The sequence below is a fragment of the Coturnix japonica genome, chromosome Z, assembly GCF_054131305.1.
Source record: "Coturnix japonica strain WE chromosome Z, WE-NBRP24, whole genome shotgun sequence".
Lineage (NCBI taxonomy): Eukaryota > Metazoa > Chordata > Aves > Galliformes > Phasianidae > Coturnix > Coturnix japonica.
This window is the reverse complement of record NC_140702.1, coordinates 61152720-61180548: the sequence shown is the minus strand read 5'-3', so window position 1 is coordinate 61180548 and position 27829 is coordinate 61152720. Positions and strand designations below refer to the sequence as shown.

The 27829-nt window shown below is 38.6% G+C and overlaps 2 protein-coding genes across 3 annotated transcripts in view; both read right to left on the bottom strand.

The window, feature by feature from the left end:
* ARSB (arylsulfatase B) overlaps positions 1-21113 on the bottom strand; it is a 61431-nt gene extending 40318 nt beyond the window's left edge. For both annotated transcript variants that reach the window (XM_015848644.3, XM_032441325.2), the window contains exons 1-4: positions 20799-21113; positions 17611-17797; positions 15192-15382; positions 14051-14258 (exon numbers count right to left, since the gene is read on the bottom strand). In XM_015848644.3, the coding sequence (XP_015704130.1) occupies positions 14051-14258; positions 15192-15382; positions 17611-17797; positions 20799-21047 (835 nt within the window). In that variant the 5' untranslated portion in view covers positions 21048-21113. The remainder of the gene's footprint in view (positions 1-14050; positions 14259-15191; positions 15383-17610; positions 17798-20798) is intronic.
* A 3131-nt stretch (positions 21114-24244) lies between these two features.
* The window catches only part of DMGDH (dimethylglycine dehydrogenase), a 42503-nt gene continuing 38918 nt past the window's right edge, over positions 24245-27829 (bottom strand). Inside the window, exons 15-16 of the mRNA XM_015848641.3 lie at positions 25699-25833; positions 24245-25008 (exon numbers count right to left, since the gene is read on the bottom strand). Coding sequence (XP_015704127.2) covers positions 24793-25008; positions 25699-25833 — 351 coding nt within the window. The 3' untranslated portion in view covers positions 24245-24792. The remainder of the gene's footprint in view (positions 25009-25698; positions 25834-27829) is intronic.

The window sequence follows — 27829 nt, the reverse complement described above, 5'->3', positions numbered from 1 at the left end:
CTGTTCATAATCAGAAAGAAACACACATCTACTGGCATACAACATTAAAATGAAACAGAACTCCTTCATTATTACTTGCAATACTGGACATTTGAAAAAAGGGTAGCAAGTACCTTAACAAATGTATCTTTCTTAAGCCAACTCTCAAAAAAGCATATAAACCACAAAAATTGAAATTCCACCTCATAGTTCTCTCAACCAAATAAATGAAGAAAAGTAGAAAGAAAAATCTTTGTAATACTAGTCCTAAACTTTGAGGGAGGAAAAGAAAAAAGAAAAAGAAAAAAAAAAAAAAAGGTGGTTAATTACTTTGCAATCTGTTGTAATCATTCTGTCTACTGTAGTCTATTTCATTTTCCTCAAGATGACAATGAAATGAAACAGATAAGTTTATTAAGTATACACTGACAAGATGAAAAATATATCCGTTTCGAACCCATATATTCAGCATTGTCCGAGCCTATGGTAGCCCTAAAGCCACCCTAGCTTTGGCTAAATGCAATAAAGTTTATAGAGGAGAAAGGGGATTATATGATAATATGGTGGCAAACAAACACAGATAATGAAGAGAAAATGAAGGTTAAATAAAGCATGTTCTTTCCCTTCACTGATCTAAGTTGCATTTTTAATCAGTTTCCATAAATTAAAGATTTTCTGCACTGGATTATGTCACTAGGATGGGGAAACAGCAGAAAACAGGATGCCAGAGAGGCTGTGGGTGCTTTTTCCCTGAATGTGTTCAAGACCAGGTTGGATGGGGCCCAGGGAAACTTGATCTTGTACCAGATCTGGAGGTATTCTATGGTGGCGTGAATAATGCCTGAGTACATATTGCCAAATAGAAGACATTAAGTTGGCTATAACTGAACACATTTCCCTGAAATACTACTAATAAAAAATACTAGGGTGTTTTTCAGACGTACATGTAATGTTCTTCTTCTCCTTCTTAATGTTGCCCCACTAATACAACTTCCAAGGGGGTGACAAGAAGAAGCTCTTAAAATGTATTGTTAATCGAGATTATTCTATTCAAAAATTATGACTTCCTTTCCCAATTGCACGCCAAAATAAGACATTTTCTAATTGATCTCATTATCTTAATCACTGCAAAATACCTCTGAGACACTACAGCAGTTCAGTAAGGTCACCAGCAATTTCCTCTTTGAAAGACTCAACATTTCTGCAACATCATCATCCTTATCCTTGAACTTTCTGACACTTTTGATCATGTATCCTGAATCCTGAAGTCATGAAAGCTCTCCTCTTGCAATGCTCTGCCATTTCTGACCACAGTCAGTTTTCAAGTTTATATTCTCATTTCTTTCAAGAGTTATCTGTCCATATTCACAACAGAAGAAAACTTAAAGACTTCAAGGTAACACTCAAGTTGCATATCTTGTTCTTAGTAGGCATTGTAGTCTGATGTTTTCATGCCTATGTGTAACTAATGATCATTTCTTTCTTTGCCTCTACTATGAATGGAACTGGAAACTAGTTGACCTGAAAAGGATAAATTTTCTATGATAAAATTGCTAAGGAAATTCATAAAGCACTGACAGGTTCATTGGTTCAAATTCAGTATTTCACCAAATAGCTTTGGACTAGCTTTGGACTGTCCAGTGTCTACCAGTACAGGCATACTTAAGAGGGCATGACAGTACCCTGTGATTTGAGTTCCCCAAGCACCACACTTAAAACCGAAGATTTATCTTCCTGGACTGAGCACTCCCATCTTTTCTTTACCTTCAATTTGAAACAGGAATTGATCTTCAAGAATCCAACTTGAAGTCTTTCTCAGCATTATGGAATAAGTGACCCACTAAATTACTTAAGGTTCTTGTTCAGCCAAGGGCTTCCTCTCAGTTGTTGTAAGTTGCTGTAAAATGTCCTGTTTTGGTTCTGACCAAACTAATTTAAAGAGTTAAGATAATTAAAAGCTCTCAGATTGTGCAAGAGGAGGCCAGAAGTCTTTCAACAATGGCTGGTACATCTGCATGTGAGCTTACTCTCAACTTAATTCCATCAAAATTATCTAAATTAATAAACCAAACCCACTATAACTACTGAGAACGTTCGAGCTACTCAAGGTCACTTGAAGAGAATCACAGGAAGCCACACTGTCCCTGTATGCAGCTGAGAGACCCCAGGGGCAATCACCTGTGATGAGACATACAGAGGGCAGAAAAACACCTGTGGGCAGAAAAAAGCACTGGTAGAAAGAAGCCGTTCCACCCATCAGCATCACCGTCCACACAGACATTTCTGAGACAAGCATTTTCTTTTTTTCTTCACTTTGTTGTGTTTTTATTTCTGTTGTCTTTGACTTCCTGTAACTACAGCTGCTGACTGGCAGCAGTTTACATCTCCTAGTCAATGTGAATCACTTGTGGTCAGTAATGTGTAATTATTAAGCTCTCTTAAACATAGCTTTGCTTTTTCAGTCAATCAGAAGCGCTAGTATAAAGCCTGAAGGCAGATTTATGCAGCATAACATGCAGTAATTCCAAGAAGAAAGATACGATTTTGTGTATTTGAAGCCTCAGGTTTCTACATATAACCTTCAGGAGAACAATACTGGAAGCCACTTTTTTTTTTAATTTTTGTTTTTGTTTTGTTTTTTCCTTCCCTTGTGAACAGTAATAAAAAAATGCAATTGTAAGAATTTGGACTTGACAGAAAAACATGTGCAGGATGTCATTCTTAAGATCCGCCTATAACAAATGCTTATTTGATTTCAAAACGTGTCATAGTGTTGTAGTGCAAACAAAAGCAGACTGAACAATTATTAAAACTATCATAATTTTGCAGATGTCAATATATTTCAGCTCTTTTGCTTCCAATTTGTTAAAATATTCCCTTGCAACCTATCAGAAGCAGTGCAGTACTCTGAGACATGCATATGATCAGTAATAATCTTTTGCAAAACTTAAACACGCAGACTGCATCTAATATAAGAGGTTCATAAGGAAAAGCACACTCTGCAGTTGCTGCATTATTACTTCTGCTTGAAGCCATTTGCCTTAAAACATAAGTAAAATTTCTGCTGCTGCTTCTTCTCAACTAAGTTCAAACAACTCTGGAATCTTAATGAGAATTCAGGGTCAGTGTACACAAAGCACTGGCTATATATATTAACATGAGAAAATGCAATTAGAGGTCAAATCTCAAAACGAGCACAGGCAACATTCTACATGGCTGCAGTGCTGAAAGTTCATATAGTAAGTGTGGGTGTTTCTTCCTGATTAAAGAAAGATTTCCAGATGAAGAAATACTTAATACTAGTAAAAGACATATTCCAGTCATATGAGACAAATGAAGAAACTCTGAGATGCAAGAATTGCAAATGGTATGAAGAATATCAGTAGGAACATATAGCAAAAGCAGAGCAAAGATTAAGATGGAGCTGAAAAAAAATGAAATACAAAGAAAAGTCCTTGTGAATGGAGTGAGAAATGAGCTTCTTAGTTCAAACTTTAGTTTGAAGAGCTAAGAACATACAACAGACATTGCAGTAAGTGGTCTCAAAGCCAGTTTTACATCAGATGTTTACACTGTCTGATACATGCATCCAAAGCCAAATCTAACAATGAGAACTAATGTTAAGGGCTACTTTGAAACTCTCTCCTTGTTCAACTTTATTTGCAATAAAGAAGGACGGACACTTTCCATGTGCTAGCCTTCACTATCTTACAGGTTTTTTTCCCAATATTAAACACATCCCTTATGCTTCCAACACTGTTTCGTTAAAAACAAGCAAACAAACAACCAGAAAAAAACCATTCTTTTCTATAAGCACAGGAGACAAACAACACTATGATCTACCCATACTAAATCTTGTGATAATCTGTTTTCATCTGTCTAAATCCTACAGATTGCCAGGAGATGCTGGAACCACAGTTTTTCATCAGCAGTTATTTTTGCCTACCATTTTTTTCCATGAAAATAGACACTACAAGATTCCCTTATTGTCTGTAAGTGCATAACCTTAGACAGAGTCCACTTAGTCTTCATCTCTATCCTAGAGTTGTGAGGGTTAACGTTCTGCTTTGGACACTCATCTCTCATCATTTCACAGTCACAAAAAATTTGTTTCCTTACACCAGATCATTTCATCGTGGTCCAAACTGACTCCCTCATCTGTGCCACAACATCCTCTCTGCAGCTGCTCTTCATGGCTGCTATCTTCACTGCCATCCTGTCAATAATCTAGATGAGTATCATGAGTGATGTCTTTAGTCTCTGCTACTTCTGTTTGAGCATCTTCTAAGGCTTGCTTCCACCAGCATTGTGAAGAGGTGATAGAGAGAATGAGTCAGTGAGGGAGTGGGGAGTGTATGTTTCCTGCCTATTTTTTTCTCTTTTTTAATCATCTTTAGGAACTCCTACTATTATGTCATTCAGATGAAAACATGTAGCACAGAAAAAAAAAAATTTCAGTAGCAACAAGTGCTGCAAAGAAGAGTTCGAATTGTTCCACTGGCCAAGGGGAGAGTCTTTACAAAGTCCCCTAAGAAAGCAAATTGTATTTCATGGTATGAAAAGCTTAGTTCCTTCTAGACATCTATTAGAGAAATGAATGATGAGGAAAATTGAAAGGAAAGAGCACAAAACTAGGATACCAAACTTTTTATCCACTTCTGAAATCAAACAATTTTAGCTGATATGATGTCTGTACAGAATAGGTGTGATTTGGAAAAGCTACTATTTATGTCCTTTATTTTTTTAAAACTTGAAATATGTAAAATGTACAAATTCCCAGGCGTTCAACATCTCTATATTCAAATGTTGTAAGTAAATTCAGCTGGTTATATTTATTTATGAATTAAAGCAGAGAGAAAAAATCTTATTGCTTAACACATGCTAAACTGAAATTTTCCCCAGATACAGATCAATTATGTTAAATACACAGGAATAACATAGATCATAGAATGCTTAGATTTGGAAGAGACCTTTAAAGGTCATCTAGTCCAAATCCCCTGCAATGAACAGGGACAACACAGGATGATGGAAAGTGAAAGTGAGAAAAGAATATAAAAGATAGTTGTGCTGAGCTTTAATATGGAAGCTCTATTTTTTTCTGTAGTTTAGCCTTCACACATTTATTTGGAGTGCTCTTTAATTCTGAAATATTCAAAAGTATAAAAAAATAGAATTCTAGCCAAGCCATAGCATGCTTGTGAATATAAAGGTATGAAAAAGAAAGGAAAATGCAAAGAAAGAACACAGATTTGGAACAACTCAGCATGGATTTCATACATATTTTTCTGATAATACTAGGGCCATCTAATAACATCTGTAGCCTCTTCCAAATGCTTAACCCAGACTAGACAATATCGTACTCAGTTTCTGTAAATCAGTGACAGATCTTCCTTTAGTTCCTGTATTGGTCCACAAAAGCAAGAGCTTGCTCTGGTCCAATATAACAAAATAGGTGGCATTACTTTCAGAGCAGCCCCCATTAATGGGAGGCATTACATTTGGAGTGACCAACATAGATAAGAGACTAGTTTATTTGAAAAAGGCATACATTTGGTTACATTTTAATATTCAGTATCTTTAACAGTATCTGATGATATAATAGTACCTAATAGATTTGTACATTCATAGCCATAGTATAAAACAACTTAGAGGATGAGAAATACTTAAGGTTAGGAAAGGAAGTCATGAGGAAAAACAAGAAGGCTTATTTACCCAGATTTTTTTCTAGGATACAGTCCCTACTCAAAGCGAAAGACATTTCACCATTTGCTTACCCAAGACAGGCAGAACAATCAGAGACTGCCATATTTACCACATCTTAGTAAAATAAGTACAGACTAAACTCCTTCCTTCTCAAGTTTCTGCTGCATTTCCACTGTGCAAAAACTAAGCATGGGAAAAGCTTGAAAAGGATTACAGACACGTTTTGAATACTTCTCTTCCTTTTCTTCTTGTGCTTCTGCCTTAGGAGACTTCACAATGAATCATAAACAGCAAGAACAGACTTGTCCTCCAATCCTGCATCTCACAGCACCTACTGTGATCCTACCAGTTTGCTGCCATCAGCCAGGAAGCACAATCACATCAACAGAGCATGAACTACATAAAATGGACTGGGGACACATCATTAACTATCCATAACAACCACCACACTGCATTACTGAAAATGTTGCTTTGTCATCTCCTTTGTTTAATTCTATATTTTTTTCCAACACTGAATTGTTGATTTTTCTATCCAACATTACTGCATTCTAGAAATCAAATGCAATTCAACATTGAATACAAGAGGCTATTTAGGTTCCTTAAATCCACAACAATTAGATATTAATGGAAGCAACCAGTATAGAAAAAGATGGCAGGAATAATATGGCATGTCCCATTCATCCACAGTTTGGTTCTGTAAGCATTTGTTACAAGCTAGCGCTCCTCTGCAGGACTGGGGCTTTATGTGCAATCATGCTCTTATACCTAATTGCTACCATATGGAGGCCAGTGTAAGGGTCCATCCACAATGAAGCAGAACTGGAAAGTCTATTAAAAGTTAACCGTGAAGTTATTTTATACCTAACTTATAAACTTTAAGAAGCCAGTCTAACAATGTTAGTCTCGATACCATTGAAAACAGAGTATGTCAGCAGAGTGCCTCACACTACACATAATGTTTCTACACTGCTACTTTCTGAAGTTTGCAATTATTTTAAAAATAAGTAAAATGAGTGACACACAACGTGCACACACACTTAGACAAAAGTAAACAAAGTACAGACATTGACATTAAAACAAAGGATGGGAAACAGTCAGCTTTCTTGTATTTGTCCATTTGTGTATAGAAATTTTGGATATAACACTTCCATCAGCCACCAGTATCAAGAATATAAGCAGACACTTTGTTATTGTTGTTGCTGGGTTTTGGTCTGTTTTTTGTTTTTTTCTCCTCCCAGTTCTGAGGGTGAATTTGGTATAGGCAAGAAGAAATTAAATAGCATTTACTAGTGCCAGACACAGCGTGAGCAAGCACTAGACAGCTTCAATGCACAGCTCTGTAAATGCATCTTATTTTTGACCTCCCACATTCTTTCTGAAAGTCTAGGTCACAGAACAGACCTTCGGAGCCTTTCTTTTATACAATTGAAGCTCATGATTGTGGCTCAGAGTTAAACAGAGAGGACTGTCAATAGCAGTGGTAAAAGATCACATTTGGAGAAAATTTCTCCCCTCTGATCTTCACAGCATGAATGCTGCTTATTCTGTACATGTTCCAAGTATGGAACTCCCATTGAGGTTTTGTTTAAGAAAAAAAAAAAAAGAGAGAGAGAGAGGGAGAGAGACAGTAAAGCATACAGAGCAGAGATCTACACTGTGGATAAGCTACTCACAGCATGAATTAGAGAATAACTTTGCCCTTAATTTGAACTCGAGTTCTTTCCCATTTCTCCATATTGCATTTGAAAGATCCATTTGTTGCTGCATTTTTGAGTTGTGCTAGAAGTGTGACAAAAATGTAAGCACACTCCTCTGATAGTTTCTAGCAGGAAACATGCATTTTCATTTAGTTAAGATTTGCAGATGAAAAAACACTCGTATATTTCACTGTGATTCTGTGGAAAGAGCAGCCTTGAAGGCTCAACACAAGCAGGAGAAAAGCTACTTAAAGTCTTCAGACAGCTGATCCATTATTATATCTTAATACAGATTTTTGTATGTGTATCATCAAAGAACTACTGAAAGCCATTCAGTTAGAGGAAACAGAAACCCACACCTTCTCCTATAAAATTCTGCTCATGTAATTTTCATCAAGATTTAAGTGCACCCATCGGGCTTTCATTTTCCATCAAGAGAACATAATACTTCTGCCGCATCAGAGCACTGTGTTTTTACAGAACACTGTTCAGATAAATCAACTTTTCTTCTTCAGCTTAACAGAACTGTCTGTTTCTTCTCCTGACTGTTCTAACATGAAGGGGAAAAAAAGAAAAAAAAAAAAAGAAAAAGAAAAAAAAAGGAAAAACTGATCTCATGGAAAAAAAGAACTTTATAAAAAGACTCCAACAGTTACAAACACGGCCTTCCAACAGCTGCATATACAATGTTCTTTTTCATTCTATACATTTTTTCTTTTTTTTTAAATCCCCTGTCTTCCCCACTGCAGTTTTAGCAATAGGAACAATGCAAGTGCAAATAGTTTCAAGGCAATCATTTTACTGTAAGCAGCTTCAGCAACTAAACAGGGCTCAGAGTTACAGACCCTGCTCCATCAGGTCAATATTAGAATACACAATCATGAAACACAAGAGAAATACAAAGGCAAAATTTTAACTGAAAACCAATGTGAGTAATCTGAAAAACTTCTCATATGTCTGCAGTAGGCAATTTAAATGAGACACAATGAGTAAACCAGTATAGTTGTATAGGAATTATACTCTAATGCAAACCTTTAACGGTGGTGTGAAATTATTAAATGTCATTAACATGTGAAATTAGCTGTTTTCAGCATTTACCATTACCCTCAGTCTGAGAAAAAAAACACAAAAAAAGCAATTGCTAGGATGGCTAAGTAAAAGCTTTAACCAAAAATGGACAGTTACTAACACTGGGTAAAGCCAATTTCTGAGTTTACTTACAAGTGAACTTCACTTTCAGTACTGGCATTTCCTTAAAGCAGGAAGAAAAATACCAGATTCTGGCTATGCAGGAATTTTAAACACAGCCTGATAAGAAGTGAGTATCTCTGCCATGAGGTTGCCCTCTGTTCAGGAATTCAATTTCAGAAGGTTTGCAAGAGAAAAAGTAGGGAAGGGCGATGGGACTTAATGCCATAAGAAAGAAAATAAAGCAAACAAACATTTCCTACAGAACGTTTCATGTTTTCACAGGATTTTAGAATAAGAAAAAAAGAAAGACAGTATATTTCTTGAGTATCAATATTTTCTCAGCTTTCATTTTTATATTAATTTCCTTCATAAGATAACATTTCTACTTTTCATAACATAATTACAAGATAGTCTAGATGTTTCATTACAACTATCTGCATCTTGTTACATTAATTTAGATGTCACCCATACTTTATTGGGGGGTAAAAAAATAAGAATGAAAGCCAATACTGGTGTAAGAAACACCAAACACATGCCAGCAATGCGTGCTTGCAGCCCAGAACACCAACTGTATCCTATTTTAACTCAAGGGAAGCGTGACGCAGATCAAGGGAGGTGATTCTGCCTCTCTACTCTGCTCTCATGAGACCCCACCTGGAATACAGCATCCAGTTCTGGGTCCCCAACACAAGAAGGACATGGCACTGCTGGAGTGGATATAGAGGAGGGCCACTAAGATGATCCGAGGGCTGGAGTACCTCCACTATAAGGACAGGCTGAGAGAGCTGGGGATGTCCAGCCTGGAGAAGGCTCCAAGGAGACCTTAGAGCGGCCTCACAGTACCTAAAGGGAGCCTATAGGAAAGCTGGGGAGGGACTTTTTATAAGGGCATGTAAGTGAGAGGATGAAGGAAAATGGTTTTTAAATGGAATAGGGTAGATTTAGACTAGATGTCAGGAAAAAATTCTTTACTATGAAGGTGGATGCCCAGCTAAGTTGAGAATGATCCCTCCCTGGAGGTGCCAAAGGCCAGGCTGGATGGGGCTTTGAGCAACCTAGTCTAGAAGAAGGTGTCCCTGTAACAGGTGAGTTGGATCTAGGTGATCTTAAAGGTCCCTTCCAACCCAAGCAATTCTGTGATTCTATGATTATGTGCAGCTTCCATTATTTCTCACTCACAGGCAGTACTGGAAATCAGTGCAAGTGCAGTAGTAAGATTCACCTTTTGCTTGTAGAATAACAAACTTAAACAGTCCAGACAAAAGCTGTAATTTCAAACACAGTGACTCAAATACTCTTATTGAAGGTGCTTGCAACTTAGATACATAGTTAAATAATGCAGATGCTCTGTCAGTTTCTTTGATGACAGTACACTGAACTTTTCAGAGTTCCCTGACAGGACTGATTAAACTAGTTCTTCAGCAAACCTGCTGTAATTGAGGAGGTATACTAGAAATTCTGTCTGATAGCACATCTAACAGTACAGTCAGATAGTAACTTTTCCAGTCAATCTGTCCTCTCACTGCTTTAGACAGTTTAAATCTAAGTCCCCTTAAGTTGCTTCCCGACAAAAGAGAATGAATGGAAGTTTACTCAAGAGTAAAGACATAAGGAAGATATAAAAAAGATATTTTAAAAGTCCAGTAAAAGACAGATCCCTATTTTTTAACAAAGAAGGAAAATATGCAACATTTTATCAAGCAAAAGCCAAAATATGCTTTAAAATAATAAAAAAGAAACAATATGCTTAAGATAAAACAAATGAGAGTAAGAATTCTTTAATAGAGAAACATAATATAAATTTCTAGAGAAAAATACATGAGTATGTAAGAGAGGCTGTATAAACATCAGTAACTACATTCATGAGAATCTATTCTTCTATTAATAATAATTCCAAAATGATTATAAAATATTCTGGAGTGAAAACAGTCAAAACAAAGGATTTGTGTAGTTTTTTCTTAGCAGTATTAAGCCCTGGACTGAACAGAAATGCTCTACATATTTTACTGTTCAAAGCCCTCAAATGGCAACAAGGAGACACTACAGTACTAATCAACTTTTAAGAACTGTCAGGGCATACTGGAAGAGAGTGTGTTATGGGGTGTTGCTTCTAAGCAGTTTAGAATGCTAAGAAGCTGAAAGTTAAATAAGACAACAGATATCATCTCTAATACAGAACTGAAAACAGAAGTCTGATTTGTGTTTTCTAATGTCGGCAAGTGTCCACTCAAATAACTTGCTGCATTTTGCAAGAACCTTAAACACATGCTGTAGACAGCAAATCTCCACCTCTTACCTTAAATATAGGCCTACATTTGAAGCAAAACTTGGGCTTTTAAACCAGTGTTAATAGTGCTGAGCTAAATTTATACAACTAGAATGCTTATTATGACCTTCGGGTATTTTAAATCAAGGTTCTCTTCAGGAAAGCTGTAGTTACAGTCTCTTAACATTTTCTAAAAAGAAAAATAAACTGTATGACGTTACTTTGTATGTCAAATGGGTAAAAGGCCATGGACACTCGAGACATTGCTGCATCCATTTTTATCTCCTTTGCTTAAAATAAGAAGGACTTCATTTTCACCACTGATTTTATCAGTGTAAAGCATTTGCATCTGCAGTACAAAATGTGGAAAGCGAATTCTGTTTTACATTGAAACAATCATGAAGTTGCTTGTCTCTACTACTCAATACATTAATAAAATATGACTTACTGTCTTTTCTTTTTCCACTTATTCACCTGCCAAAATTGCTAGTATACCTGTAGAAAAAGACCTGCAGTGTTGATGTACATGTTATGTTGAGGGGTGGTGAGATTTTACTGATCGTCAGATGACTTCATTCTTGGCCCAGTATATCCATCAGGCCTTTTATTTCTTTTAAAGAGAAACTGGAGTTCTATACAATTTGCCAAGCTCTTGTAAAATGTGCAGTAGTTCCATTTACCAGCTGGCATGTTTTCAAGTGAATCTTAATTGAGCCTCTTTAAACATCAAAATGTCAATTTTGGCTGTAACTAAAGAACAGTAAATGGTAAAGTAGTATCTACTGCAAAACTAGAGGCTTCACTTCTTTTTTTCTCTATTATTTTCCAAAATTACACTTACAGAACTACATGGGTTTTTAAGAAGCTTGAGGGTGTCTTTATGGTCTTATACCTTTAACTACTATGCTGAGAAGAAACGCAGCCACAGCCCAATAAAATTATGAATACTATTTATCATTCCCTACTCTCCTCTTTGTAGCCTTCATCCAAGTTCCTAAATTAAGCTTACTGATTCTTAACTTCATAACACAGGAATAATTATCTTGATGATAACTCCGAGTCACATATGAAAATGTGTCTCTTTAGTCATACAGAACAAAAGGAAGGCCTGTAGGTTCAGAGCATTGAGCTGGCCCTACAGAGCAGAAGAAATGTTTAATTATGCTAGAAAAAAAAAAAAGTAGTTAAGAAAGAAAGGGTGAAGAGAAATCTAAATACAGCATGAAGTGAGCAGAAGAAGGCAGAAAGTAAAACAACTGAGACATGTGAGGGAAGGTATACTTTCATTACAAGGAAAGTACCAAACAAGTCTAGAAAGACCTAAAGCCAGAAGAGCATAGAAGAGCACTGATTTTACAACAACAGCAACAACAAACAAAACCATGTAAATCCTATCAGGCCACACTGCAGACCGAACTTGCATGGTCATTAATTTAGGCAGTACCATTTAGGTGTATACCTGTGCACACTAATATAATACAGAACAAGAACCTGCAATGAGATCTCACATAGCACAGTCTGCATAAGACACCCAACTGAAGACCCTCTTATGTTTCATTTCAACCACTTCCTAACGACCATTATAAAAGACACCATCTGCAAAAGTGATAGATCGAATTGAGAAAAGTAGAATAGATTTCTAACTTTTTAAAAAGGTTTCAACCTTTGATTTTTTGGAAGCTGGGTCTTTAATGTAAGCAATGTTTTATGCCTATAAGGACCAGTTGTGTGAAGGAAAGAGAGAACACTGGAAAAAATTAATCACTGCCCTGTGATCTGCTTGATCTAGGCCCAATTTCCTTGCATTTCAATCATTAAATACCACTCCTACCAGTTTAAGACTTCAGTTAAGTCAAGACAAGTCCCATTAGATAAGAGACACTAGATTCTCCTGTCAGAGTTTTGTTTTTTTTTGACAAGCATATGAAACTAACTGTAAAATCACTAATGTTACAACCAAGGTATACTGTGGCTATTTGGAAAAAAAAAAAAAAAAAGAAAGATCCTATAAACAAAAATTAATTTTGTCCCTTTAATTCCATAATACTCTGGATTTCCAGCTCAGATGTCATTAGCTTTATTCCACAATGTACTGAAAAAACATTACTGCAAAAGTTCTACCAGGACCCCATGAACAAAGATTGGATTTTTTCCACATAGGATAAGTATTGGTATCATTTTCCATATGGCTTTGCTTACTTTCAGTTCTAAATATGAAAACACTGTAAACGGAAACAGGCACAGAAAAGTTATCAAATCCTGTTAGAGACAAAGCCTGGACACACATGCAACAGCACAAGGGAAAAAGGCTTGGACTTAAACTGAAATTCCAGAGCAGCTGATAAACTCAAAATAAATCACTGCATTTTTATCAAAATTTGAGTTATGCTTTTCAGATTTGCTTTTTGGGGGCTGTTGGTTGATTGTTTTGTTGTTGTTTTTATCCTCAGTGGTGTCCACACAAAATGCATTTGCTATTTTGACAGCCCTAATGTGTAAAGCATGGGCAAACAAGCAATTTTTAACAGGCGGCTTCCCACAGCCAACCAAACAAGAACATCTATTTTCCTGAAATCCAGCCAAGCAGCTGTATTTCAAAAAGGCTCCATTTCATTCCTAGTTTGGAAACAAAGAACACTGCTTTATAATCCATTATTTGCATTCGCCTAAATTGACAGGCCTCTGCTTCTCAGGTGCAATGTGCCAGTGAAATATTTTAAGCCAAAACTGTGCAAAAATCATGTTACATGAAAGTAAGAGGAAAAATGTGTTTTGGCAAAAGTGACAGTCTGTGCTTTCTGCAACCTATGACAATTTATAGACTGATCAAAAGCCACCTACTGCTCAGGACGTATGAATTTGGTAGATTACTCACAGTAAGGATTCAGTTCTGATAGATATTCAGCGACTTCAGTGGCAAGTAAAAAGTCTCCAGTTTTACTGCACTACTAATAGTACTGTTTTTACTCAAATAGGAGCATCCTCCATTTCCACTGATAATTCCTGAGAACTGTTTCAGTCACACATTAAAAAGCCATAAGAGGGAGGAGAGTTTTCCTTACAGCTTGAGTTTCCTCTTTCATCCATCTTCCATAATTACAAATTACATTGAGGAACAACACAAAGGCCAGATGTCTCTGCATTCAGCTCATTAGACATAGTATCAGCACTGTATCAAAGATATTACTGAAACTATATAATCAAATGAACTTACCAGTAGAGAAGACAAGAACAGTGTTATCCCAAAGGCCATATTTTTTCAGAGCATCAGTAAGATTTCCTACAGCTTCATCCATAAGAGACACCATTCCTGCATAACGGCGCCTCTTTTCATCTTTAATGGAGGAATATGGTTTCACATATTCTTCAGAAACCTCAAGAGGTTCATGGACAGACTGAAAAGCAAGGTAGAGAAAGAGGGGCTGGGGTGGAAGGGAGAGAATGTATATTAGTTCAACACAAAGCACTACATGCAAAAATAAAATGGTACAACTCATTAACAGGTACAGGAATTTATTCTAAACTTCTGATTCTAGTGTTTGGTAAAATCATAGAGAAGACTGTTCTAAGAGCTATTGAGATACACTTTAAAGATAATCCAGCCCTTAGTTATAGCCAGCACAGGTTTGCAAGAGGATGGTCTTGTTTAACTGATTTAATTTCTTTTCATTACAAGGTTATCAATCTTGTTGACAAGTGGAAGTCAGCAGACCTGGTTATTCTGGAGTTCAGCAAAGCTTTCAATACTGTTTCTCACAGTATCCTTCCAGATAAAATGCCCAGCATGCAGCCAGCCAAGAACAGAATATGCTGGATGAACAACTGGTTAATGGGCAACACTCAAGGATTACAATAAATGAGGTTACATCAGGCTAACAGCCAGTCACTACAGGATACTGCAGGGTTCCATTTTGGGGCCAGTTCTCTTTAATGTTTATATAAAAGATCTGAACGCAGGATTTTAATTCATACTAAGTATATTAAGAGGACCAAAGGTGTGAGAAAGCTTCAACTGTACCTTCTCTTTGTAACACAGTTAAGAGTTTTTTGTCTGAAAATTCTCACACTAAGCTTTCCACTGTCTTTATAGGAGAGCAACCAAAAGATGCTAGAACATTTTTATGAATTCACTGCTCCCATTATTAGAAAAAAATGGAGAAGGGTAGTATGCCAGGGTTGTGTGAACTGAATTCATTTGGACAGGGAGAAAACATGAGTTTAATCAGTGATACTTCTCACGTTTAGCTGTTCTCTGTGTAACCTTCTGAAAATCCCAGATACAACCTCTGCATTACTATTTCATTATTTTAATTTAATAAATATTCTCTAGTGCAAGTAAGAATTGCTGACTCTACCTTCTCAGTTTTATGATTGGCTATTATGTCAATAGCTCTTTCTGTAAATAAATTTGTGGAGTACATGTTTTCAAACCCAGTTGCAACTTCTTCTCCATCGCGGAAGTCCAGAGCACAGCGTGTTACATTCTTTGCTTTGATGAACACACAGTGATCATGAGAATAATAATCCTCACTCCCCAGAAGATAACCTAGAAAGGACAGCAAGTAACGAAGTCCATTTAACATCACAAAAGCAGGGGAAAAAGAGACAAATAAAAATGTCAAAACTTTTGAGCTTTTGATATAAGAAAACTCCTCCAATTTTTAATAACCTGTATTGACAGCCAGTGATAAAGCTAAATAGCTCGACACTTGACACACAGACTTTTTATTACTAAGACAGGTAGTAATTATACCACTCACGAAATAGTCTGAGTGCAGTTCAGTGACATTTATGTTCAAGTCTGTGATAAAAGTTATAAACTAACACACTGTTAGCGAAATAAGCCACCTTCCCCAGTAATACTATGGATTTATATCTTGTACAACTTTGTATACTTGCTTTTTCATATCAGGTTTTTCTCTCTATTGAAAAGTTTGGACTACTTTTTCTTAGCACTTGTTCTTAGTGGGTTTTTTGTTTGTTTTGTTGGTTGTTATTTGATGATTTTTTTTTCTTATATTTATTTAGAAGCACCAAAACATGAAGTTTCTTCAGCCATAAAGACATTTCTGATCCACTGCTGCCACCAACTGGTGCCAAGAAGATATTACAATTTAAAGATAAAATATCTAGAGGTACAGATTTTCTCCCATCAAGAACTACACTGTTAAGGGTTTATTTTTTATTGATCACAAACAAAACTCTTTAAAATAATTCAAATATTTTAATTATTGCTTCTAGAATTAGATTTCAGATGCATATTTCAATACCCTAGAAAAGAACCAAAAAAAAGGCAAAATCTGCAAAATTATATTCTGAAGTTCTGCAAAGCCAAACTAAAACTGAGGATAAAACTTCAAAATGGAAAAAGTCTACTTGAATCTTATTCAAGAGCTTCAACTATTATTAGTCATGCTAAATAAATAAGTAAATAAGTACAGGAAGAAGAGATATTAAATCACAAAGCACTCCCTCCATTTTAAGGTAAAAAGGGGCTTTTCTTTCAAAGCATGAACAGTGATTTTGTGGGCCTCCTTCAACTTATTCAAACTAAAAGTTTCATTTTTCTATTTTGAGTTTCCAATGGGGGAGACGCTATCAAGCTTGCTAAAGAATGAAAAGCCTCTGACTGCAATCAAAACCTAGTGGAATTAAATGAACATAACAGGGTATCAAACCACCACACTCTCTGAAAAAGAATTCCCTTAGTGTCATGCTGGGCACCCACTGAGCATACTTAGAGGCAACACCGGCCCAGTATTAAATCCTGCTCATTCCTAAGGTGAGATTTCACAATGAATGTAAGCCTGTAGCTACATCTGTGCTGTCAAAAAGAACACAAGCCCATTGAAGAGATTGGAGTAGACAGACAATAAGGTAAGAGGCATAAACATTCAAGCAATGACCCATGATATTATGATCCCTATTTATTAGCTTCATTCAGTTGTGAAGCCATAGCCTAAAGCTCCCTTAAGAGTCAAGAGACAAATAACTTAAGGGAACTGTTCTTCCCACCATTTTCAACTTGAATCATCAGTATCTACATGCGAACATAGTACAACCCAGCTCTTACTTGGGATACCCTGCATTACAAGAGTGTGGGCTTCAAAAGCATAGATTAAAGTTTCTCTATCTTAATTTCCCCCATTGCAGTGGCAATTAATAGTGACAAAGTTATTTTCAATTTGATGTGTTTTGAATTTTTCCATTCAGTGAAACTTTTTAAAATCCAACCTAGTGGATATTACCAACTTCATATCCAGTATCAGGTGATGTGGGGTATGTTAATGATAACTCCATTCAAATAACACCAAAGATATTTGTGCAAAGCTATGAAACATCTAATCAATACTTGGAAAGGAAACTTTGTGAGAGGAAAAATATGTAATACATAGTTACAAATTGCTTTGTAACATAAACATAGTTGGACAATCCAATTCTGGCTTTTTGTTTGTTTGTTTTAAATCTAGGTGACCTTCCTATCTTTTAAACTAAATCTTCTAACCATCACGGAACACACTCAAACGAATTTCTTTAAAGATAAGCACTTTCTTTAGAGGGACTCAATACTTACTGCATTTTCTTGAATAAATTGTAAGGCTTGGACATACATTTAATACAGCAATGCATTTTCAACAGTTACACTTCACAAATAAGCATACACAAACATTCGTTCACTTATGCACTTACAGTAAATCTGTCCTTAGAAGAATCAAGCACTCTCACATCATTTTTAACAACACATTTACTGCACAGATTAAATCTACCCATTACCAAAGTAAGTATCAAATCCTCTGCGGGTTGGAAGGCATTCCTTCCTGTACATCCCTAAATGCCATTTCCCCACCATGTGAGTAACATATCCTGCATCTTTAAGCAGCTCTGGAAGGAGTTTCTCATCAAGTGGTAGACAGCTGGGCTGGCATGGCCAAATTATTTGGTGCTGTAAACCTGTGTGGATCTAGCAAGGAAAAGAAAGAAGAAAATCACTTACAATGCAGTGACAAACGCATGTAGGCTATACATCAGATCCAAAAATAAAAAATACTATACAGCAGACTAACATCAGTTTTAGGGCCTGTTTTCACTGTCGTAGCACCGAGGAAGCTCAAGAACCCAAAGAAGGAGGATATGGAGGAAGACAATGAAACATCACTGCTGGTGTTGAGAAGCCTCTTGGGCTTCCATTGAAAAACCAATTAACAACTACCAAGCTACCACTACATCCTTTCTGTTAGACCTCTAACTACTCCATCGATGTTTTTAAACCTAACAACTGGTGAATTGTGTATCCCTTCACAAAAGTATGACCAGTAATGATAGTCTGATTGGAACATTGCGTTCAGTGCAAGAAACCTCTTCTATGACTATATACCTTAAGCCGGATTTTGCTAATTCCCTTACCTTTGACAACACAGACAGTTGGATCAAGTTTACCCTCAGCAAGTTTGCTGATGACATCAAACTGAGTGTTGCATGTCATATGAGGAAGTGATGCCATCCAGACTGACCTGAACAGGCTTGAATAATGGACCCAAGAGAACCTAATGGGGTTCAACAAAGCCAAGTACAAGGTGTTACACTAGGATTGAGCAACCCTGTGTAGGAGGACCTTGGGATTCTGGTAGACAAAAAGCTGGACATGACCCAGCAGTGTGTGCTCGCAGCCCAGATGTCCAACAATACCCTAGGCTGCATTAAAAGAGGGGTGGCCAGCAGGGAGAGGGAGGTGACTGTCCCACTCTGCCCTCATCAGGCCCCATCTGAAATAGATGGTCCTGATCTCGAGCCCCTAGTAGAGAAGTGATGCAGAGCTCAGAGCTGTTAGAGCAAGTCAAGAAGAGAGCCACAAAGATGATCAGACGGCTTGAGCACCTCAACTATACAGAAAGGCTGAGTTGGGTTTATTGAACTTGGAAAAGAAAAGGCTTCATAGAGACCTCGCTTCTGCTTTCCTCTTAGGGAGCTTATAAACAGGAGCTGGGCTGACTTTTTACACACTCTGACAGTGACAGGACAAGCAGCTTTAAACTAAAACAGTATAGATTATATTAGAGGTTAGGAAGAGATTTTTCACTGTAAGGGTGGTGAGCTGATGGAACAGACTGCCCAAAGAAGCTGTGGCTGCCCCATCCCTGGAGCTGTTCAAAGCCAGGCTGGCTGAGGCACTGTGCAGCCTGATCTAGTTGGTTTCATCTCTGTCCGCAGCAAGTGGGTTGGAACTGGGTGGGCTTTAAGGTCCCTTCCAAATCAAGCTATTCTATGATCTCCCACCAAAAACAACAACAACAACAAAACACCCTTAAACCTAGGATAGAAAACACACCATGCATGTTTCTTTCTGGTTCAGACTCTGTGACAACACCATACCCAACTGTAACACCATGAATTCTTACTATATTTGTGATTGGTTAAGAGAGGACTTGCAGCAAACTGTTAACTAGTGAAACAGAACTGTAACAATCTTGGGAAGGCCTTGCAACAAAATGCTGCACTGTAACACTCTTCTGAAAAGTTGCATAACAAACACATGTTCTGTGCAAGCAGGGTGCAGAAATAACGAGTTAGTTGCCTTGGGTCCCCCCCTACAATTATGATCCTCCATGACTGCCATGCAAAGGGAGAAGCACAGCCAGTACAGCATGTGCATGGCAAGTGATACCAGACACCTTCTGCCTGGCAACAGCTCCTGGCCCAATTGGAAGGGGGCATCACATGGCATAACAGGCACTGCCAACCTCACAGCCAGTGGCAAATGCCCCACCACATCCTCAACCACTTCAGAAGAAGGAGACGGACTCACAGGATGACATGGGATCTGCAGTGGTGGCTTGCTTTTCCTTTCTGCAGTTCTTTTCCCTGCAATTGCTTCAGATGAGACAAGAGATAACATCCATAATGACAGAAAGACATTTACTTTCGTTCAGAGCAGTTTCTCTGGCAGATCACTATGGTTAACATACACATACAGGACTTCTTTAGAGAAGGAAGATGTTTTGGAAATACACTTAACCCTCTGTCATTTCCTCCATTTTGACCTTGCTAAATTATTCTTTTACCTGTCTTTGCCAGAGTTGCAATAAAAAATAAGAGTGAAGGGGGGGAGGGAGATGGAAGGAGGGGCTGGGAAGAGGGAGAGGGAAGGAAACAATAGGTACAGTATAGTATGAAGTCCAACTCTTGTGCAGCAGAAACAATAAAAGTAGCTCATGAGCACACTACAAAGAAGTGAAGTAAGGCTAAGGCTCAGTCAAAGGGCACACAAATATATGTGCTGAGGGTATCACATGAAGGAGGACATGAAGGTAAGAATGCATTTAAACATTTATAAATTGCACACAGAATCACAGAACTGAAGGGGTTGGAAGTGATCTTTGCAGATCTCTGAGTCTGACCCCTGCTAACGCTGGTTCCCTAGGGCAGGTCACACAGGAAAGCATCCAGGTGTGTTTCAATTATCTCCAAAGGAGACTCACAACCTCTGTGGGCAGCCCATTCCAGCACTCTGTCACAGTAAAGGAGTTTTTCCTCACATTCACATGGAACTTCCTGTGCCCCTTGTCCTGTCTGTCTGTGGGCATCATGGAAAAGAGCCTGTCCCCATCCTCTTGACTGTTAGACTCTAGATATTCACAAGCATTGATAAGACCCCTTCTCAGCTTGCTTTCTGCAACATGTCTCAGCCTTCCATCACACGGGAGATGTCCCAGGCCCTTCAACATCACCGTGTGTTCTCTGTTAAGTTCCCTGCCTGCCTTCACCTGGTGACACCGGAGCTGCGCACAGACCACACGAACGCAGCACATCACACCGAAGCAGAGCACCTCGCACCAAACCCCGTTTACTTTTACCCTATCGACCAGAAAGTGAAGAAGTGACGTGTTTCTTTTCACCAAGCGGCAGAGGCAGCCCCGCTGCGAGGCCGGCAGGCTGCTCGCCTTACAAACAGCCGAGCTCCCTACCTGGTAGCGGCCGCTGAGGAGCTGGCTGCGGGACGGCGTGCACAGGGGCTGCGTGTAGTAGCGCTCCAGCCGCACACCGTCGGCCCCCAGCGCATCCAGCCGCGGCGTCCGGATGGCCGAACCGTGCCAGCCCACGTCGCCCCAGCCCAAGTCGTCGGCCAGCACCAGCACCAAGTGCGGGGGGGGCCGCGCCGCCGTCGGCCTTAGCAAGCAGCACAGCAGGCAGCACAGCGCACTCAGCAGCCCCATCCCCGGCCCACAAGCAGGAACTGCGCCGTCGATGAGCCGCCCCGTCCGTAGCCGCGGCCCGCCTCCAGGATGGGCCACGGCCGGGGGGCGGGAGCAGCCGCTGGAGGGAGCGATGTGCGGGATGGGGGTGGTGGCTGTGCGGGTTGGGTCGCTTCTGCCAGCGTACACGAGACCGTGGTAGCTGCTGCCCTGGTCCCCTAGCGCTCACATCCCTTCCCCTGCGAAGGGATGAGCGAGAACAGGTTTTTCTCTTGGTTTGGTTGAGGTGGCTCTGGATCTGCTGTTGAAATCTCCCTCGTGGCAGTTACAGTGTAGGAAGGAAGTGAAGCAACCCAGAAGCAGAACTAACAGCTGTGTCAGCAGAGCTGTTTCTTCAAACCATTTTATCTTCTAAGGCAATGTTGTAAATGGCTGGTAACCTACATAAAAATCTTGGTGCAAAACTCAGGCTGTGAAGGAACAGAAGGAGCTGTCAGCTGAATTTTGTACACCCATGGACCACAAAAGTATTCCTGTATTGAGTTTAAAAGCAAACAGCCATATGTTTCACATTTACCTGGAATGGTGCATGCATGCATTCCCAAATTTATGTAGCCATTTGGTAACAGCTGGAAACTGTATTTATCAGTTAAAGGAAGGCCAATGTTGAGTACACCAAACTCCGGCCTACTTTCATTTTGGTTCACAAATCTCTGTAGAAAATAGGTTCCTGCTTCTCTGAATGGAGACTATTGGATAAGCCTATGAAGCCAGCAGATATTACAGAATCCCCTTAGGATTCCCTGCTGGCTTGAAAACAACAGCACTGACTAGTGATTATGTGTTTTTCTACAATGATCAGTAATAAATTGATTTACATTCCAGTGAGAAGTTTGTTTAACCTTAATTTTTCAACTCCTAGACATACACGGTATCATCTGAGAGATTCCCAAAATGTGTTTTTCAGACCATTAGTAGTTCTGATACCCATCTAGACCAATGATACTCTTTTCCCAGCTTCCAGGTACTTCTCCAGACCTGATGGAAGAAATGAAATGTGTCACAGAGGCATTGTAAAGAAAAGATAGGAGGAGAGACTGGAACTGCATTCAGTACACAAGAGATGAAAATCCATAATGAAAGACAGCAGAGAAGCAAATGAGGACAGCACTAGTAAGCAGATTATATATTTGACAGTTAATGCAAAGTGCCCAGGAACACCAAGCAAAAATAATCTGATATGAAGAAATGGAAAGAAAGCAGAATATGAGAGGGAAGAAATGTATTAAAAGAAATTATGATTTTGCTGTTAATTTTTTCTCTCATAAAACACAGTGAAGAATGAATGGATATCATTGATATTGGTTCTGTTATACCTAGATCTGTAAGTACTATTTCTCTACAGTTACGATTGCTGTCTTTGTATAATTTTATTCTGCATATCATACCATGTTTATTTTTTCCCTGAGTGAACTTCTGGGACTGAACTCTGATGTGTGGAAGGTTCTGGAAGAGGGCTGTTCCTGCATCCTTTTCACCTCAGCCTTAGAACTGGGTGAAAATTAAGGAAATTACACAGTTAAGATAACCAAATTCTTCTGTTGCTCTTGGAAAGAGGCTTATCAGCCATGAGTCAAAATCAGACACTGATACTGGAACAAGAAGCAGTAAGACTTTCCTAGAGTAACTTTTCCCTGAAGTAAACTCCAGGATTCCTGACAAGCTGATATGTGACTATGAGTTATGTTTCATTTGTTCACATTTGATTCATTCTGTTTCTAAGTCTGGAATGTCCATATTTTTAGTCCAGATTCTATCCACAGTCACAGTTATCTCAAATAAAGTTGTGTATTTTACTAATTTATGTCTTCATTCTAGTTAAAATCCCATTCAAATGTTACCACATTCTTATGGAAATTATTCTTGCTCATTCAAAATAACTTTGAAAATCTACACAGTGTTGGTGAGAAGTGTGAAGTTTGCATTAAGATTTATAGCAAATACATATATGTTTTCAAAGGTAAAATGGTATTTCATCTCCTCGTGTAGAGAGCTGTCCAGATTTTTTTTTCTGTTTGTCCTGCCAACCCAGAATTATATGTAAACTGAATGCCTGGTCTGCCAGAGCTGAAGTGTTTTAAACTACCTCAAACACATACACAGTAGGTACTGTGCAGTCACAGTCTGAGTGTTGCTATCTTTTTATCTCTCTCTTTCTTTTTTCCTGTTTTTCTTAGTGCTAAGCTTATTGCTATCTTGAGAACTGTGCCCATGTGAACCTAATAAAATTCAACAAAACAAAGTGCAAGATGTGTACGGACTGAGAGAACTCACTGAGTGGACTTGAGGGTCCTGACTGATAAGAAACTTAACATGAACCTGCAGATTGCCCTTACAGGCTGGAGGGCTGAAAGTGTCCTGGGTTGCAGTAAAACAGGGTGGCCAGCAGGGAGAGAGAGGGGATTGTCCCTCTCTCCTCTGCCCTTGTGAGACTCCACCTGCATTACTGCATCCAGGCCTGGACCTCCAGCGTAAGAATCAGTCACAGAATTATAGGGGTTGGAAGGATCTCTAGGGATCATCAAATGCCTTACTGAATAAAGGTAAAATTTTTAAGCAGCCCGGTGTTATGATTATCTGTAAAATGAGACTGGTATAGTATACATAAGGAGAAGTCTGTTGTTGGGAGGTTACAGATGGAAATGTGCTGTGCATGTTATTCCTTATCTTTTGAGCAGGCTGCAGAAAGTCTGTACCTTCTACAGTCAGAATGATGTGGTTGATCTCTTAACTAACAGCACCTTTCTGAACTGGAAAGAGTTACAAACCTGATTTTAACTTCCAGTTTGATATATGGATGGCACAAGTGAAACAGCACTTTGTAAAACAAAGCTACTTAAAAGAATATATGACAGCCTGCCTCAGAATTACTGTTACTGTACAATCCCAGACATCAAGTCTAGTTCATCTGCATATTCACTGTTTGCATATTAAAATTCAAAACTACATTTCTAAGAATTGCTCTCTCCTCCTCCGCTCTAAATAAAACACTATCACATTGTGTTGTATTTTAGGCTTCTTAAATCTTCATGGAAACTCTGCAGCTGAATGCCTTATTAAAAACAATGTCCTCTTTACGAAAAGTAACACCTCTGATTGGTTCAGCAATACATAGAGAAAAAAAAACAACAAACAAACAAAAAACATCAGCAATTCAGTTTGCCTTTAATATTGTTTTTATTACTTTGTAATGATTCATGGGATAGATTTCAATTCTCTTGTGAGCATTTTTGTGCATAACAGTGATATTATTTTATTGATAAGTTTGTGAAGTTATAGCCAGTTGTAAGGATAAGCTACATTAGCCCAAGGACAGATGAAGGATGAACTATGAGTCTCCAGGTGAAGGAATAATTTGCTATTAGTCAATACTAAGAGCAATCTTTTCCTCTGCCTGAATTCAGATCTGACAGCCAAAATCTGAGCAAGCTGAATCAAGGATCTACTCATTCCCAGCCATTTTCTGCTCTCAGCTGTTACTGACAAGAGTGAACACATACTGGTCCATCAGCTGTGCTTTGATCTCTGAAATGAACAGTGGATACAGAGAAGCCAGAGGGCAATGCCATCAAATTTTCCAGTGAAGAATGGCAATCAGGTTCTTATGTTCAGTAATTAAGGACCCTGAGTAGTTTAATTCTCTTAATTGCATGCATAGAAAAAGAACTATTTCATACTGCACGATTTCCTGTATTCTCATTTGTGTTTATATTTTGGGACTTTGACCCTTTCTCTGAAGGCGTGTTCTTGTTGGCTCAGTCAGCACCAGTGGCTCTTGTATCACAGCTGCTGAATAATTTTTTCCTAAAAGTTCAACTTCTAACTTCTGTCCAACTTTGCTGAGCTCTATGGGAACATATGCAAAAGCCAGACTCTGCTTAGCGCTATAGCTGAAACATCCAGATGTGGTGTTGCCAATAACCTGAAAAAAACAACACAACAAAAAGCCAAGTCCTTAATGCATATATTCAACATCAGCTGAGTTTGTTGGTTGGTTGTTCGTTTGTTCTTATGACACACAATCCAAAATTAGTATCTGAGGTGTATATTTCGTATGTGAAGTAAATTTCAGGTGCATTGTGCTGTTCATAACATTCTCCATGGATGGCATCACCTTAAGCTGGTAAACTTTTGCTCAGTGAAAAACAGTTTATTCCTGTTGCATTCAGCTCAGTTTTTACCAGGAACAAACACATTACACATGTATACACACACAATTTATCTATATATAGCAGATACACAATGTTTTAATTGCTAGTAAGTGTCTCAGTGCATAATCTGACCTGAAGTGTGAGTGCCTAAGCTTTACTGGTGGTTTTTTTTTTTCTTTTAAGCAAATAACAGAAATTATCTTAGAACAATGATTAACTTGTAGAATGACTTAGTTCAATAAATGGATGACCATACTTCAGTCTCTTCTGTTCCTGTGTCTGTGACAGCATTCAGTACATAAACAATGCTGTTTCCTACCTGAAGATTAGAAAATGGTGTCATAGCTTAAAATTCGTCTGTGCCAGCAGAACAAAGATATTATATTCACACTTGAAACACTAAGTAAGATTCTGTTCATGAATTAACTTTAGTTTCTTGTAACATGACCTGTAGTCATTACCTTGCCATTATGCCACACACTTTCATTTCCCTCTGGATCAACATCATCTGTTTCCAGGGTGAGATAAACCAGTCGCCGTTTGAGTCCCTTTTCTTTTATCTGCTTCAGTGTTTTCTTTCCTATAAAGTCTGCAGGCTGAGAAAACAAAACATAATGATGATATTCAGGTTACTTGAGTTTTACAAGGAGGTCAGAGATAAAAACATTTATATTGGTCTTATTCATTTTCCTAGCACTTCAGTATTCTCTATGAAATACAGATCAATTTTTTTGACAGACATTATATCTTGAATCTTGTTGTTTTTATATTGGTACATTTCATCTTAGTAATTTTATTCAGCATCAGCTACTCCTTCTGTTACCTGTTACAATTCCATTCTGATGCCTCTGTGCCAGGGTGCAAATCTGGCAGTTCAGTCCATATTCTTGTTTTAACCTATGAATGGGGAAAGAACTCATATCTGCCATTTTAAGAGATTAAAAAGCGTGTTAGCGACAGAATACTACTGCCATTTTGAGTTCCCTTTTCAGCATGTCTAGTAAAATACATATAGATGCTCATCTTTTTAGAAGCAGACTGAATAAATACATGACAAGTACTGAGGGAGCCATCTGTAAGTCTCTGCATAGTAAGGGATATATAAGATATTGTATGCACTGTATTGTATGCAGTGATGTTGAGCTGGCTGAGATGGCTTGATTCCACAGCCAGGATTTTGTCTTCTATTAGCTGTAACACTGACTTTTCTCACACTACTATTTAAGTCTTAGATGTAAATCAGATGACTTCCTTGCTTGATCAGCTGGGAATTAATTGGGAAAACAAGCCATAGGAAGAGCTGTTACTGACTTTGTGCCTCTAGACAGAATGTCTCAAGTGCCTACAGAGAGCAATTCACAACACTGCTGATAGCATGGCTGAAGTATGTCTACGCCAATGTACACAGAATGGGAAACAAGCAGGAGTTGTTGTGAGCCACAGCATAATTAGAAAACTATGATCTAATCGCAATCACAGAAACATGGTGGGATGATTCATATGACTGGAGCACAATGACTGAGGACTAGAAACTTTTCTGAAGAGATGGACAGGGAAACTGCCCTCTTCACAAAGAGGAGGATAGAGAGCCAAGACCTGCCTTTGAGGAACAGCCATGATTGGGTTAAGAGCCTGTGCCTGAAAATTAGGGACTGGACTAATAAAGCACATCTACTGCGGGCCACCTGACCAGGGGGAGCATTAAACTACTTGGATGTCATCTGGGAAAGCAACATGGCACGCTCTGTTGAGGATCCTGATCCAGGTACTGAACAGATCAGTCAGGAGTGAAGCATTACTAGACCAGGTGCTCACCAACACAGAGGAGCATATTAATGAGATTAATACTGGAGGTACTCTGGGCTGCATGCCCTGGTAGAATTTGTGATCTTGAGGGAGACAGCCCTGGAAGAAAGCAGAGTCAGGAACCTCAGCTCCAGGAGAGCAAACTGGCTGTTTAAGCAATTACTAGATGAGATCCCCTGGGAAAGTATCCTTAGGAGCAAAAGATTGGAGCAGAGCTGGCTGCTCTTGAAGGATGCCTTTCTGAGAGCATAACAGTCTCTCTCCCTGAGTATAGCAAAACAAGCAGAAGAGGCAGAAAGTCATCAGGGCTGAGCAAGAACCTGTTTTCAAACTGAGGGGTAAGAAGGACATGTGCAGCCAGCAGAATCAGGGATGGGTGGCCTGGGAAGGATACAAGGATGTGGTCTGGATGTGCAGAGATGGGATCAGAAAAGTCAAGGCATAGATGTAAGTGCACTTGATGAGGTATGTGAAAAATAAGAAGGGATTCTACAGGTACACTAAACAAGTAAAGGAGAATGTACTCCCTCTGATAAATGAGAAGGGAAAACTAGCTTCAACAGACAAGGAGAAAATTGAGGACACAATGATATGGTCCCACACCAGATCCTTATATTTAAATTGGAGAGCTTAGTGTTCAAAGGATGGACTACTCTGTAGATAAATAACTGGTTGGAAACTGACAGCCAGAGTGTCATGGTCAATTATTCTGTGACCAGGTGGAGGCCAGTCATGAATTATGTCTCCCATGGGCTTGTGTTGGGATGGATGCTCTTTAGCATCTTT